This window comes from Somniosus microcephalus, chromosome 16, assembly GCF_052327205.1.
Source record: "Somniosus microcephalus isolate GS21.2 chromosome 16, FLI_Smic_1.0, whole genome shotgun sequence".
Classification (NCBI taxonomy): Eukaryota; Metazoa; Chordata; class Chondrichthyes; order Squaliformes; family Somniosidae; genus Somniosus; species Somniosus microcephalus.
In genome coordinates this window covers 7,509,885-7,524,603 of record NC_141002.1, presented here as the reverse complement: position 1 = coordinate 7,524,603, position 14,719 = coordinate 7,509,885, and the positions used below count along the sequence as shown (strand labels likewise).

General features: G+C 48.7%; 1 protein-coding gene across 1 annotated transcript; it reads left to right on the top strand.

Annotated features, from left to right (window-relative positions):
* The first annotated feature begins 788 nt into the window (after window positions 1-788).
* Window positions 789-11,136, top strand: LOC147105965 (polycystin family receptor for egg jelly-like). Its single transcript, XM_086009777.1, has one exon. The coding sequence runs from the start codon at window positions 789-791 to the stop codon at window positions 8,577-8,579; it is 7,791 nt and encodes a 2,596-aa protein (XP_085865903.1). The 3' UTR covers window positions 8,580-11,136.
* Window positions 11,137-14,719: the final 3,583 nt, after the last annotated feature.

The window sequence follows — 14,719 nt, the reverse complement described above, 5'->3', positions numbered from 1 at the left end:
TCCAGTTTTGAAGAAGGGTCAAACCCGAAACGTCAACTCAAATTTCTCTCCACGGATGTTGCCTGACCTGCTGAGTTTTTCCAGCATTTTCTGTTGTTATTTCGGATTTCCAACATCTGCAGTATTATGCTATCGTCCTCGTGGTGTGAGTGTGTGTTTGGTGTGAGTGTGACTTTGGTGAGTGTGAGTTTGGTGTGAGTGTGTGTTTGGCGAGTGCGTTTGGTGTGAGTGTGACTTTGGTGAGTGTGAGTTTGGTGTGAGTGTGTGTTTGGCGAGTGTGTTTGGTGTGAGTGTGTGTGTGGTGGGTGTGAGTTTGGTGAGTGTGTGTTTGGTGTGAGTGTGAGTTTGGTGAGTGTTAGTTTGGTGTGAGTGTGTGTGTGTGGTGAGTGTGAGTTGAGCTGAGCTGGGCAGAGAGCTGAGCCCAGGAGCGGAGCGCGGACGATGTTTCTCCGCCGGGGCAGGAGCTCTCGGGCCGGGGATTGTGGTGTCACAGAGCCCGGGGCAGGAGCTCGGCTCCCTTCAAACTGTACCGGTCACCTGCCAACCGCCCAGGCCGGGCCCCGACCCCCGGTGCCGCCCTGTGTCCGGCCCGGTGCCACGCCCTGTGTCCGCCCCGGTGCCGCCCTGTACCCGCCCCGGTGCCGCGCCCTGTGTCCGCCCCGGTGCCGCCCTGTACCCGCCCCGGTGCCGCCCTGTACCCGCCCCGGTGCCGCGCCCTGTGTCCGCCCCGGTGCCGCGCCCTGTGTCCGCCCCGGTGCCGCCCTGTGTCCGCCCCGGTGCCCGACCCGATGCTGGCTCTCTGGCTCCTGCTGGGTGCGGTGTCTCTCCGGGCAGCGCCGGCTCCGCCCATCACCCTGAGCTGCCCCTTTGCGGAGAGCCACCGGCTGGACTCGCCGATCCGCCGCACCTGCCTGTGGCGAGCCTCGCTGCTGCTGGAGTACGGAGCCAGCCCGGCCACCGACACCAGCGGACCCGCCCCCACCATCGAATGGTTCATCAACCACAGCCTGGTGGCCACTTCCAGCCAGTGGGCAGCCCAGCAGAGACTGGCCGGGGTGGCCCTGGACTCCCCCATCACTCTCAAGTACATCTCTGTCTCCTGCCCCAACTGCCGCTACAAGAGTGTCACCATCCACACGGCCATGCTGAGGGTGCTGTTCTTCACACTCCAGCCCCACCGAATCCTGGTCATCCACCAGGACCTGGAGCTGGCCTGGTGCGCCAATCTGAAGAGCTCACAGTGGAACTACAGGGTGACCTGCGCTGGTGGGACACCTTCTTCCAGCACCCTGTCCGGTAACCGCGTGGCCCAGATCGAGAGTGGCAGCTACCCGCAGGGTAAGGAGGCGGAGTGCTCCCAGGATTACCATTACCTGGTCAAGGTGCAGTACCCTCAGGTCGGCAACTACTCCTGCACCCTGGATGTCACCAGCGGCTCCCTCCCCTCTCAAAGGGTCTCCTTCGAGGTAAAGGCGGCAATGCTGCACCTCCTCAGCGCCCAGTCTGCTACCATCCACCAGAAGGTGAGGCTGATCATATCCTGGAACCTGTCTTCTGCGGGAAGCATCGTCTCCTACCAGCTGGCTGCCAGTCCGCCCGGCCAAAGCACCTGGGCTTTGTCCTATCACCCCAACGCCATTAGCTGCGAACTCTGCCCCTGCACCTGGCCCCGGAGGGGCGAGTGCATCACGCAGGTGCTCCTGATGGTGGACAAGACTGCCCTCAGGGCCTCCACTGCCACCATCACCTTTTACAATGGGGCTCTCCAATTCGTGCGTCATGGGAAGCTCATCTCGCTGACACCCAACTCCACCATGTCAGGAACAGTCTTCTACTACATCAGCTCGAACAACCAGCTCTACTATTCAAGGGAGGATGGTCCTCCTGGAAGCTATCGACACTACCTCCTGATCAGGGCTACTGAAATAAGCCACCTCTTTCTAATAGATTACAGCAGTCCCGAGCAGTACACTTTCACTGTCCAACTGTACTTGAACCTAAGAGGGACCATTTACAATTCCTTAAAGGATCTGAACGTCAGTCCCTCCCTGTTTAACAGTGGCCCCACAGAGATGAGTCGAGTGGTTAATGTGGTCTGGTTCATTCCCCTCCAGCATCCCACCATGCAGTGTGCCTGGACCTTTGAACTGACCGTAGGCACCACGATCAGCTCGCATGATTACAGCCAGATGGTTGTGGATGCACAACGCTACATCCCGGACATCCAGCTGACCTTTAACCCTAAGCAGTATTCAGGCTTCTTGGTCAAGGTGACTTGCTCGATTGCTGGTGAGAAGCCAATCCGTCTTAGGGCGAGTGTAGGTAGTTACAGCTCCGCTCTCGTGGAGTCATCCCTGTTCTGTGACCTGGTCCACTGCCAGCTGCCCTCACCCACCATACAGGAGCCACCTCCTCCCGACACCATCATCCGCACCACCAAGGGCTCCCCTCTGGATGTTTATGGAGATGCTGGTTTACGCTGCGATAGTATTGAATCGGTGTCTGTCTCTTGGAAAGTCTACGCTGTCACGGACATGGATTCAGAGCCGGATTGGGCCCACAGTGTGCCGCTTCTACCCAGTATACAGACCAGCACAGCCACCCTGCACCTCCCCAGGCTCAGCCTGGACTATGGGTTCTATCGCTTCATATTCGACGTGACCATCTCCACTACAGATCCCGACCTGCCGTACCTCAACAATTCATGCCAAGCCTTGGTCGAGGTGACTAAGAGCGAGCTGGTTGCGCTGATTTCTGGCGGCTCTTATAGGACTGTGGGCTGGGAGGACACCGTCAAACTGGACGCTTCCCTGAGTGCTGACCCTGACTCGCCCTACCCGCACCTCGGACTGAACTTCTCTTGGTACTGCACAATGAAATACTCGGACTACAGCACCATGACTCTCTCCAACAAACGGTACTGCCATCCTGGGAACCCTGACCTTAAGTGGAACTCCTCTACACCCCAAATCTTGGACATCCCTCCCCACCTGCTGATTCCCAAAAACAACTTCTACTTCCGAGTGGTAGTTGAGAGAGACACAAGGACCAGTTACTTTGACCAAATCATCGCGGTGCTCCCTGGCTTTGTGCCACAGATATTGATCATTTGCATTGAGAACTGCCAGAGGTCCCTGATACCAACAGATCGCTTCATCTTGAACGGGACTTGTTCCAATTGCCTGGAATCCATTGAGCTGAAGTACCAGTGGAAGCTGCTTTCAGGGAACTCTGTTTCTGAGGTCAGTTTCGACTGGTCATCTGAAAGTCTCACGGGAATCTCTCTGTCTTACGTGTCATTGAACCCCATGTCCTTCATACACTTGGATGATGGATGGTATACGCTTGAACTGAGAGTAACCACTTCCAGTGGCTCCTATAGCCTCACCAGATACCACTTCTACATCAACTCCCCCCCAAAGGAAGGACGCTGCGTTATCACCCCAAAACATGGATGGGCCCTTCAGACGAAATTCACCTTGATATGTTTGAAATTCCAGGACAGAGATCGCCCCCTCCGTTACAAGGTGATGGCACAAACCTACTACCCAATTGGCAATATAGATAGTCTGAAGAACAAACTTCTGGGTACAATTGTATATTTCGGATACAGGGCCAAGTCTCCACCCTTTCTCCTTCCAGTGGGAAGCACCTCAGGCCAACACCTCCTCATCGTTGCAGTCCTAGTTTTTGATAATCATGGTGCCTACACGAGGGTGAACCTGAGGGTCAGAGTGTATGATCACCCAGTTGACCTAGGTCAAAGGTCTATGGTGGACCAGCTGTTTGGCTTTGTTGAAGGAAAGGTGGCACCTTTGACAACCCTGCTCCATGAGACGGACTATCTGGAAGCCAACCAGCTGCTCTATGAAGTTGCTTCCGTGTTGAATAGTAACAGTTTCCAGGGTAAGGACAAGATCAAGGTCGATAAGCTCCGTGAAACTCTTGTTAATATCTCCGCCAGCATTCCAGTCACATCCCCCAAGCTTATCAATCAAATATCCGCCTCAATCTTTGAAGCAACACAAAAAACAGTTGAGGTCAACCAACATGCCCAGCGTCTTGCTGCCACAAAGTTGTTGGAACTTTCTTCCGTTCTGCTGAACTACACTAAAGAAGCAGTGATTCTCTCCGACAGCACCGAGCAATTGTCCTGTAGCATTCTGACTGCGGCCTCCAATGTGATGGCCGCCTTTTCCTCCCAGTTCCCAGCCCAAGGCACAGAGGAGGGCATCCCACTAACCACAGAGCAGCAGCGGGTGACAGCTGACATCTTCCCCGCCTTGAGGACTTTGACGGAAGCAGTGTCTCACAGCAAAGTCCCAGGACAAAAAAATACATTAATACAGACTAAGCAATGGCAAATAACCGTGAAGAAAGCTGAGAAACGCAAACTTGAGGATTCCTATCTTTCAGACCTGGATTGTGTCAACTGCATTTACCCGGTGGTGGCAGAGGATGGCGATGTCACGGGACCCACCCAGCCGGTGTCCTCTGTGGTTTATAAGTTTGAAGAGAATCCTTTGCCGTGGCTTGGGAAAGCATCGCACATAGCTACAGATGTCACTGGCTTCCACATGTCCACCCTGGATAGCAGTGGGGGTGTGCTCAACTTGGTCCCCAAACACATAGAGACAGTTATGGTCAGGAGGGACATTGTGTCCTCCCAACGCATCAAATTGGCCAAAGACCCCAAGCAAAGTGGTGTGATCAGAGGGCGTTTCAAGATTGAAATAAACTCCACCTCAGCTCAAGAAGTCTTTCTCCAATTAGTTGTAGACCTGAACCTCGTCTTCACAGTTAGCATCTACTCGGGGAAGGGTTCTGCTGACCAAGCTCCAGCTCAGGAACATACAGTCCCACAGTGCGATACAGGCCCACCTCTACACAAAGACCAACATGTGCAGGATCCTTACATCATCAGGATCCCAACCAGCCTGTTCCAGAAGAATGCGACTGACCCGAAGGGCAGCAGATACATCACCATTGTTTTTCAGACAGAGCACCCGATGGCTCAACCGGTCATTAAGGCAGGGCTCATTGTCTCTGTTTTCGTTGCAAGCTGTCTGACTTTCCAAGGGAATTCTGACAATTGGGATTCTGCCTCCTGCACAACAGGTCCTCTTACAAGTGGCAAGAGAGTACACTGTATCTGTAATAGTGTCAACAGTAAAATCGACAAGAGGGAACTGAGCCTGAAGTTTCCCTGGTTCCTGACAGCCAGTGTCTTGGTGTTGCCCGATATCATTGATCTGTTTGAAATTGGAGAACTGATTGCCACCTTGCCGAGAAATCTGGTGACGTTGATTACAGTTCTGACGATTTTCCTCATCTACATCATACTGGCCTGGTGGGCATGGAGAAAACGAGAAAGCGACAAGAAAAATATCATAATTCTTCCCGACAATGACCTCTGTGATGCCGCTTGCTACTTGGTGACCCTTTACACAGGCGGCCGATTTGATGCTGGGACGACTGCAGATGTTTTTCTGACCCTGGGCAGCGCCTCTCTGGAGAGCAACGCTCACCTTCTCCGCCATCCGGACTATCGGACATTCAGAAGAAATAGCGTGGACACCTTCCTACTCACCACCAAGGATGATCTCGGGGAGCTCACCTTCATCAGGGTCTGGCACAATAATGTGGGACCCTCGCCCTCCTGGTACCTCAGCAGGGTGAAAGTGCAAAATGTGCTAACCAAGCAGCCCTGGCATTTCTTCTGCAGAAAGTGGTTAGCTACCGTGAAAGAGGGTGGCCTGTTGCACCGGACTTTCCCAGTCACTGACCCTGACGCCCTGCTGAGGAGGCGGGATGTCTTCTTCATCGAAACATCCAGCAAGATTGAGAAAGATCATTTATGGTTTTCTGTCTTCGCCTCCGATGTTGAACAGTCCTTCACCAGAATTCAGAGGTTGTCTTGCTCTTTGGCTATGCTGTTATGCAGTCTGCTGTCTGGCATATTGCTGTTCCAAAAAGAGGAACTCGAAGAGTTTTGGCGCAGAGTAATGAGATCTTTGGTGATTGGGGTTGAATCTGCATTGGTGATGGTGCCAGTGGAAATTTTAATATCCAGTCTGTTTACATATGCGCAAAGGAAAGATGTCTCTTTAATAATAAAAGGAGAAGGCCCAGAGCCTCAACCAAACACAGGTCAAGAAGTTGACGGGCAGCTAAATAACTGGAGGGAGAGGTTGAAGCACTGGTATCTGATGGACGAACCGGCCAGTGAGGTTGAAGAAAGTCCCAAGAAAGTGGCAGACACACCAGACGACGACCGTTACAATCTTTTATCCTTCACCGCAGGTGTGGAAAACATTCAGGAACCCTCGGCAAAAGGGAACAATAACTGTGCAATCTCACAGTCTGTCGCAGATCAAATTACCACAGAGGAGAGTGTCGAGGAAGTAGGTGGAAGCAAGAAGGCAGTTACAATTAAAGCCAAGCCAATGGAACGGCTTCGTCAAATTGGACCTGCAAGACACAAGAAGGCGACCGGCAGATCTGCCCAGCCCTCCAAAAACATAGGCCCAAAAAACAAGTCAAGGGTTGTGCTGTCTCGGTGTCTCCTGTGCCTGGCTTGGTGTACAGTGTGGCTCGTGTCAGCTGTGTCGGTAGTGTTTATAATACTGTACGGGCTTTCCTATGGTGTCCAAACCTCCTGGCTCTGGCTCATGGCCTCTGTCCTTTCCTTCCTCCAGAGTATCTTCCTGCTGCTGCCTCTGATGATCATGGCCTTTTCTGCCATCTTTGCTTTGAGACGCAGACGTGCCCGGGACATGGACTGGTCCACGGGGATTCAGGTGCTGGAGATCAGCACAGAGCATCTTCCCAAGAATGACAGCGACTGCCTCCGGCCAGAAGCCCGGGATAGGAAGCAATACAGACCGCTGGAGGGTGATGAGCTAATATTGGCCAAGAGAAAAGGATCCATCAGACACCGTGCATTTGTGCTCTGCAGAAAAGTCTTGACTCACCTAGCTTTCCTTGGACTCTTGCTGTACTCGGTGTGCTTCACAGATTACAACAACGCTTACTATTACAACAACATCATTCAGCATAAATTCTCTCAGAACCTGGAGCAAGTTAACACGGTCCGCGAGTTCTACGCCTGGATGAGCATCACTTTCTTGCCCTTGATTCACGAAGACTCAAATCCAGCCTTTCTGTCTGACACCAGCTCCGTAATCCTGGGCCTGCCAAGGATGCGCCAGATTAGATCCAAACAAGGGTGGGTAGATTGCTTTGAGAAAGCCAACGTTCTGTCCACCATCCTGGGCAAGCAGCGTTGCCGACCTTTGTTTCATATCCAGCAACAGGACACCAAAGATTACAATGGCTCCTGGGAGTTGCCCGTTGGAAGTGTCCCCATGAAGGACCCGTTAGACTACACAGGGTGGGTGTATGAAACTATAGATTCCCCTTGGTTGTACCATTCGCGTGGGGAATATTACGTGTATCCACTGGGGGGCTACTCACTCTACTTCTCCCCATCAAGCTTGCAGACTTCAACAGTAAGGCTACTGGGCCTCCAGAACAGTAGCTGGATCGAGAGGAGCACGTGGGCCATCATCACTGAAACCACCATCTACAATGCAAATGTTGACTTACTCTGTACCATCTCATTGATTTTGGAGACAGGCCCTCTTGGTGTGGTCAACAAGAAGTTGCTGGTGAAATCCTTCTCCCTCAGGCTTTTTGAAAGGGGAGAAACGAATTGGATCTTCATCAGTGTCCTCTTCATCCTCTTCTTCTTCATGTTTGCCATAGATGAAAGTAGGAAAATGAAACAGAAAGGTTACATCTACTTCCACAAACTCAATAACATTGTCAGCTTGGCGATGACTGTGCTGCTGCTGATGGCCATAGTCCTTTATGTGGCCAAGATTACATTGTCACACAGTATGCTAAGGTTCTACAAGAAAAATCCAACCACCTTCATTGCTTTTCACGTTATTTCCGCCTTGGATCAGCTACTCAGGTTCAATGTTGCGTTCCTAATTTTTGTCGCCATGCTGAAGTTGCTCAGGCATGCACGGTTCCTTTACGATGTGCGCTTAGCTCAAAAGGCCATCGCTATAGCCTTTCCTACTATCTGCTCCCTGGCTCTAGTAATGGCAGTGTACTCCCTTATTTTTATGTCATTTGGCCACCTGCTCTTTGGTCAATTTGACAGCAATTTCAATACCATGATCCACGCAGCACAGACCATTGTGTCCTACTACACAGGGGACTTTAACAACACAGAGTTTCCCTACAGCAGAGTTATTGGTGGCATCTACCTGGCATCCTTTCTCTTTATTGTGAACTGTATCCTGATAAACCTCTTCGAATCAGTGGTCATTCTGTCCTATGGAGACGTGAGACAGTTCATCCACGAGAAGCCATCTGAGGAGGCAGATGTGGCCAACTTTGTTGTGCAGGAATGCAGGCATATCTGGTACGCATTGTGGAGAAAAACACCCCCAAAAGGTGGGAACGAGGTTCTGACAACTTTGTTTTATGGACGAGGTTCTGAAAGAACTTATGGGTTAAAGAAAAAGAAAGTGAAAGGGAAGAAGATGAACTACCTAGTTATCTGATTACTCAGACCTACTGACTAGGAATCTTCAAAAGGAATGTAATCCTAAAAGAGAAGGAAAGGCGGGCAGGGCATTGACTTTCAGTACAAAGTTCCTGCCCAATCTGTGATTTATTATCAAGAAGGATTTGCTTTGGTATGGGCTTTTTCCCAATTGTATTCATGGCAAAAAGAAAGTTTCAGTTTCAGACTGAATCTTGCACACTTATATGTGTTGTGCAGTATATAGTTCATGGAAGATGATATAGATTATTTCTCAGTTGATATTTTGGGACTTTTAAAATATTTTTCTTGATAAATATTCTTATATCTGTTCTAAAGGGTGAAGAATACCACACTCTTAGATCTATGTGTGCAGGCTAAAAGTCTAAGTTGGGTTTATTTAGATTAATTAACACACAGAAGCCAAATGATACAGCTTAAAATTTTTGTTCAATTTTCCTGTAAAATATGCAATGGTCTCAACCACTCCCTGTGGCAAATCATCCTATGCTCCATTAACCCTCTGTATAATGGCATTTCTCCTATCCTCTCTCCTCACTCTCTTTGTGACTATTTTAAATTGGTAATTCCTTGCCACTGAGTCCCCAGCTAGAAGAAACAGTCTATATTCACTCTATTAACTTTAAAAATCTTCTTTCGTCTTCTCTGCTAAGTGAAATATAACTATAGTTTTCCATCCTTGACACCATTCTGGTGAATCTGCACTGTACATTATCGCCATAAAGCCCTTTCTATAATGAAACACCTGAGACTGCACAAAATACTCCAACTGTGGCCTAACTTGTACAAATCTACTATTACCTTGCCCCTATTTCTAAGACCATTTTTTGTATGTTTGGTGGGCTGTAAATGGGGAACTCTGAAGGTATTGGAGAGGTAGCTGGATTTTGTTTCCGTGATTGATTCATTTTGGGTCATTTTAACTTTTGACGATGAGTTAAAAGGGCGATACCACATCGGCTGCCCATCATAGACTCCAGTGGGAAGGAGAATTGAGCGGGGTGTATAACTGCCACTTGATGCGATAGTGCCCACTTAACTTATCGACAAAAGTTAAAATTACCCCAATGTTTCTAATGTGAAAAAAAAGCCAGCAAAAATGGAACATCCCCCACACCTTAATATCTGATTCACTATTTCTAACAATATAAACACTGAGACAATGAGAAAACTTGTGCATGACTCTAACCTGAACCAATCACAAAGATCACATATGAGCCTACAGTTAGCTATTCACAACGGGCACAGAAGATAATAGATAGATAGATAGATAGACAGACAGACAGACAGACAGATAGATAGATAGATAAGTGGATAGATAAGTAGATAGATAGATGGATAGGTAGATAATTAGATAGATAGATAAGTAGATAGATAGATAGATAACGTAGATAGATAGATAAGTAGATAGATAGATAAGTAGAGGAGGTGTATTAGACTGATAATATTCCCCTTGACCTTTCCTTGTTCCATACCGATAAGGCTTTTTAAGATGCACCAATCATATAGCTCCTCTGAGCACAATGTATCACCCAGAGAGTGTGTCCTGAGTTGGAAGATTGTGACTTGTGATATACATTGCCAATATTAATATAAAAAGTACACAAACCTACAGCTGCAAGAACAGCCTGTGAGGACCACATCAACATCACCAGAGCTTCCCGCAACCCTAAGCAGGGTCTGATAACGTAAAGCAGTTCTGCAAATGTTCTGTAGTGAGCTGAACTAAATGTGAATTCATGTTTCTTAAGTGTCTATTCTGCTCATGAAGCAAAATGTCAGAAACTCTCAAAATTACACAATGTATTACTCAATATATTTTAGAATTAAAACTTTTATTACAATAACAATTAGTTTAAACTAATTTTGCAGGGGGATGGGCACCAAGATGAAACATTAGAGAGGAGAAACCAGGTGCACAGAGAGCTGGCAGAGACAACTAGCACTAGAGTAAAGAATAGTTCAGAAATGGGAGGAATTGGACAGGGGAAATGTGAAGCAATCTAAGGTAGGTTTGCAAGGGGAGGAATTCCTGAACTATGTACAAGAGAATATTCTTGATGAGTGTATTTCCAGCCCAACGAGGAAGAAAACAGAGTTGGATCTAGCTCTGCGGAATGAAGTGGGGCAAGTGGAGCATGTTTCATTGGGAGAGCATTTGGGGAACAGTGATTATGATATCATCAGGTTTAGAATAGTTATGAAAAAGGACAAAGGAGACTCAAGCATAAAAATACTCAATTGCAGAAGGGCTAATTTCAGTGAGTTGAAAAGGGATCTGGCCCAAGTGGATTGGAACCAAAATTTGTTAGCAGAGCAGTAAATGAACATGGGAGGCCTTCAAAGAGGATACGGTTCTGGTACAGAGTAGACGCATTCCCATGAGGCGGAAAGGAAGGGCATCCAAAGCCAGAGCTCTCTGGATAACTAAAGATATAGATGGGCTAGAAATTCGTTATAGCCAAGAAATGGGCAGTGCTTAGACTAAAAAAGGTTAAGCTGCGCCTCCTGAAAACCGTCTAGGATTCATGCAATATTTGTGTTAACTCCTCATTAAAATGATTGTAGTTATGATTCTAGTCTAAAAACTCAAGCTCATTGTCTGTGTGGAGTTTGCACATTCTCCCCGTGTTTGCGTGGGTTTCCTCCGGGTGCTCCGGTTTCCTCCCACAGTCCAAAGATGTGTGGGTTAGGTTGATTGGCTATGATAAATTGACCCTTAGTGTTAGGGGGATTAAATACGTGGGGATCGGGTGGGATATGTGTCGGTGCAGGCTCGATGGGCCGAAATGGCCTCTATCTGCACTGTGGGGTTTCTGTGATTCTGTGATTCTGTGATTGGCGTTATACTGAAAAGATGGACCAGTATCGGGGGCAATCTAACTGCAAGTCATGATTGCGCCAGGCTTTACCCACTACTTAAAGGGGAGGTTCATTGATGCTGCAGCAATTCATTGTCAGGATTGTTGGAGGCCTGCAACTGCCCCAACAGCAAAGCAAGCAACAGTCTGAAGACATCAATAGCAACCATGGCAGACCGGAGGTGTAGATTCTCCGATGAAGCTCTTGACGCACTGGTGTCGTGGTGGGGAGAAGGCGGGTAGTCCTAGACCCGCCGACTGGCAGAAGGCCCTCGCCACAAGTCTGCTGCACTATGTGGAGGGAGATAGTGGACCATGTCACAAGCAGCACTGCGGTCCCCAGGACCCACAGAAAGTGCAGGAAGAAGTTTAACGACCTCAGACGGGTGGTCAGGGTGAGTGGAGGCTTTAGCAAATGCCACATACCATCATCTGTACCATAAGCTTCACACACTGCTCAATGCACCACACCACCAGCACACACCCACAAACAATCTCTACTTATCAACACTCACTCCCACATCACACAGCTTGCAAAAATGACAGCTACTCAAATATGGCAGGCACATCACCCAAATACATTGCACCACACTCATTGACACACATCACACATTCACTAGTTCCTTGTCTTACAAAATGTCCCTGGTAAGCTGGGGCTGGCACCCGAGTATTTATGCTCCTTGGATGGCGCCACCGACTGGCCGTCCAGTATTATTTCACGAGTAGTTTCTAGATGAATGATGAGATTTATAACACATTGCACCACACTCACTGACACACTTCACCCAAACACATTGCACCACACTCACTGACACACTTCACCCAAACACACTGCACCACACTCACTGACACAGTTCACCCAAACACATTGCACCACACTCACTGACACACTTCACCCAAACACATTGCACCACACTCACTGACACACTTCACCCAAACACACTGCACCACACTCACTGACACACTTCACCCAAACACATTGCACCACACTCACTGACACACTTCACCCAAACACATTGCACCACACTCACTGACACAATTCACCCAAACACACTGCACCACACTCACTGACACACTTCACCCAAACACATTGCACCACACTCACTGACACACTTTACCCAAACACATTGCACCACACTCACCGACACACTTCACCCAAACACACTACACCACACTCACTGACACACTTCATCCAAACACACTGCACCACACTCACTGACACACTTCACCCAAACACATTGCACCACACTCACTGACACACTTCACCCAAACACATTGCACCACACTCACTGACACACTTCACCCAAACACACTGCACCACACTCACTGACACACTTCACCCAAACACACTGCACCACATTCACTGACACACTTCACCCAAACACATTGCACCACACTCACTGACACACTTCACCCAAACACATTGCACCACACTCACTGACACGCTTCACCCAAACACATTGCACCACACTCACTGACACACTTCACCCAAACGCATTGCACCACACTCACTGACACACTTCACTCAAACACATTGCACCACTCTCACTGACACAATTCACCCAAACACACTGCACCACACTCACTGACACACTTCACCCAAACACACTGCACAACACTCACTGACACACTTCACCCAAACACACTGCACCACACTCACTGACACACTTCACCCAAACACACTGCACCACACTCACTGACACACTTCACCCAAACACACTGCACCACATTCACTGACACACTTCACCCAAACACATTGCACCACACTCACTGACACACTTCACCCAAACACATTGCACCACACTCACTGACACGCTTCACCCAAACACATTGCACCACACTCACTGACACACTTCACCCAAACGCATTGCACCACACTCACTGACACACTTCACTCAAACACATTGCACCACTCTCACTGACACAATTCACCCAAACACACTGCACCACACTCACTGACACACTTCACCCAAACACACTGCACAACACTCACTGACACACTTCACCCAAACACACTGCACCACACTCACTGACACACTTCACCCAAACACATTGCACCACACTCACTGACACACTTCACCCAAACGCATTGCACCACACTCACTGACACACTTCACTCAAACACATTGCACCACTCTCACTGACACAATTCACCCAAACACACTGCACCACACTCACTGACACACTTCACCCAAACACACTGCACAACACTCACTGACACACTTCACCCAAACACACTGCACCACACTCACTGACACACTTCACCCAAACACATTGCACCACACTCACTGACACACTTCACCCAAATACATTGCACCACACTCACTGACACACTTCACCCAAACACATTGCACCACACTCACTCACACACCACCCAAACACACTGCACCACACTCACTGACACACTTCACCCAAACACATTGCACCACACTCACTGACACACTTCACCCAAACACATTGCACCACACTCACTGACACACTTCACCCAAATACATTGCACCACACTCACTGACACACTTCACCCAAACACATTGCACCACACTCACTGACACACTTCACCCCAACACACTGCACCACACTCACTGACACACTTCACCCAAACACATTGCACCACACTCACTGACACAGTTCACCCAAACAAATTGCACCACACTCACTGACACACTTCACCCAAACATATTGCACCACACTCACTGACACACTTCACCCAAACACATTGCACCACACTCACTGACACACTTCAACCAAACACATTGCTCCAGACTCACTGACACACTTCACCCAAACACATTGCACCCCACTCACTGACACACTTCACCCAAACACATTGCACCACACTCACTGACACACTTCACCCAAACACATTGCACCACACTCACTGACACACTTCACCCAAACACATTGCACAACACTCACTGACACACTTCACCCAAACACATTGCACCACACTCAGTGACACACTTCACCCAAACACATTGCTCCACACTCACTGACACACTTCACCCAAACACATTGCACCACACTAACTGACACACTTCACCCAAGCACGTTGCACCACAAATCAAATCAACTTTTATTGTCATTGTTAGTGCACAAGTGCAGTACAACGAAATGTAGGCTTGCGGCTCCCGAGAGTGTACAATTTAGATTAGGACACTTAAACATTTCAACATACATTTGTACATATATATTAGCATAAATATGACCATAATAAAGTGCATCGGCAGATGTGCAGGCTTTAGTGTTTATTTGTGGAGTTCAGTAGGATGACAGCCCT

Excerpts from the sequence above, each read along its gene's own strand:
- LOC147105965 (XM_086009777.1), top strand. The coding sequence starts at position 789 with ATGCTGGCTCTCTGGCTCCTGCTGGGTGCGGTGTCTCTCCGGGCAGCG.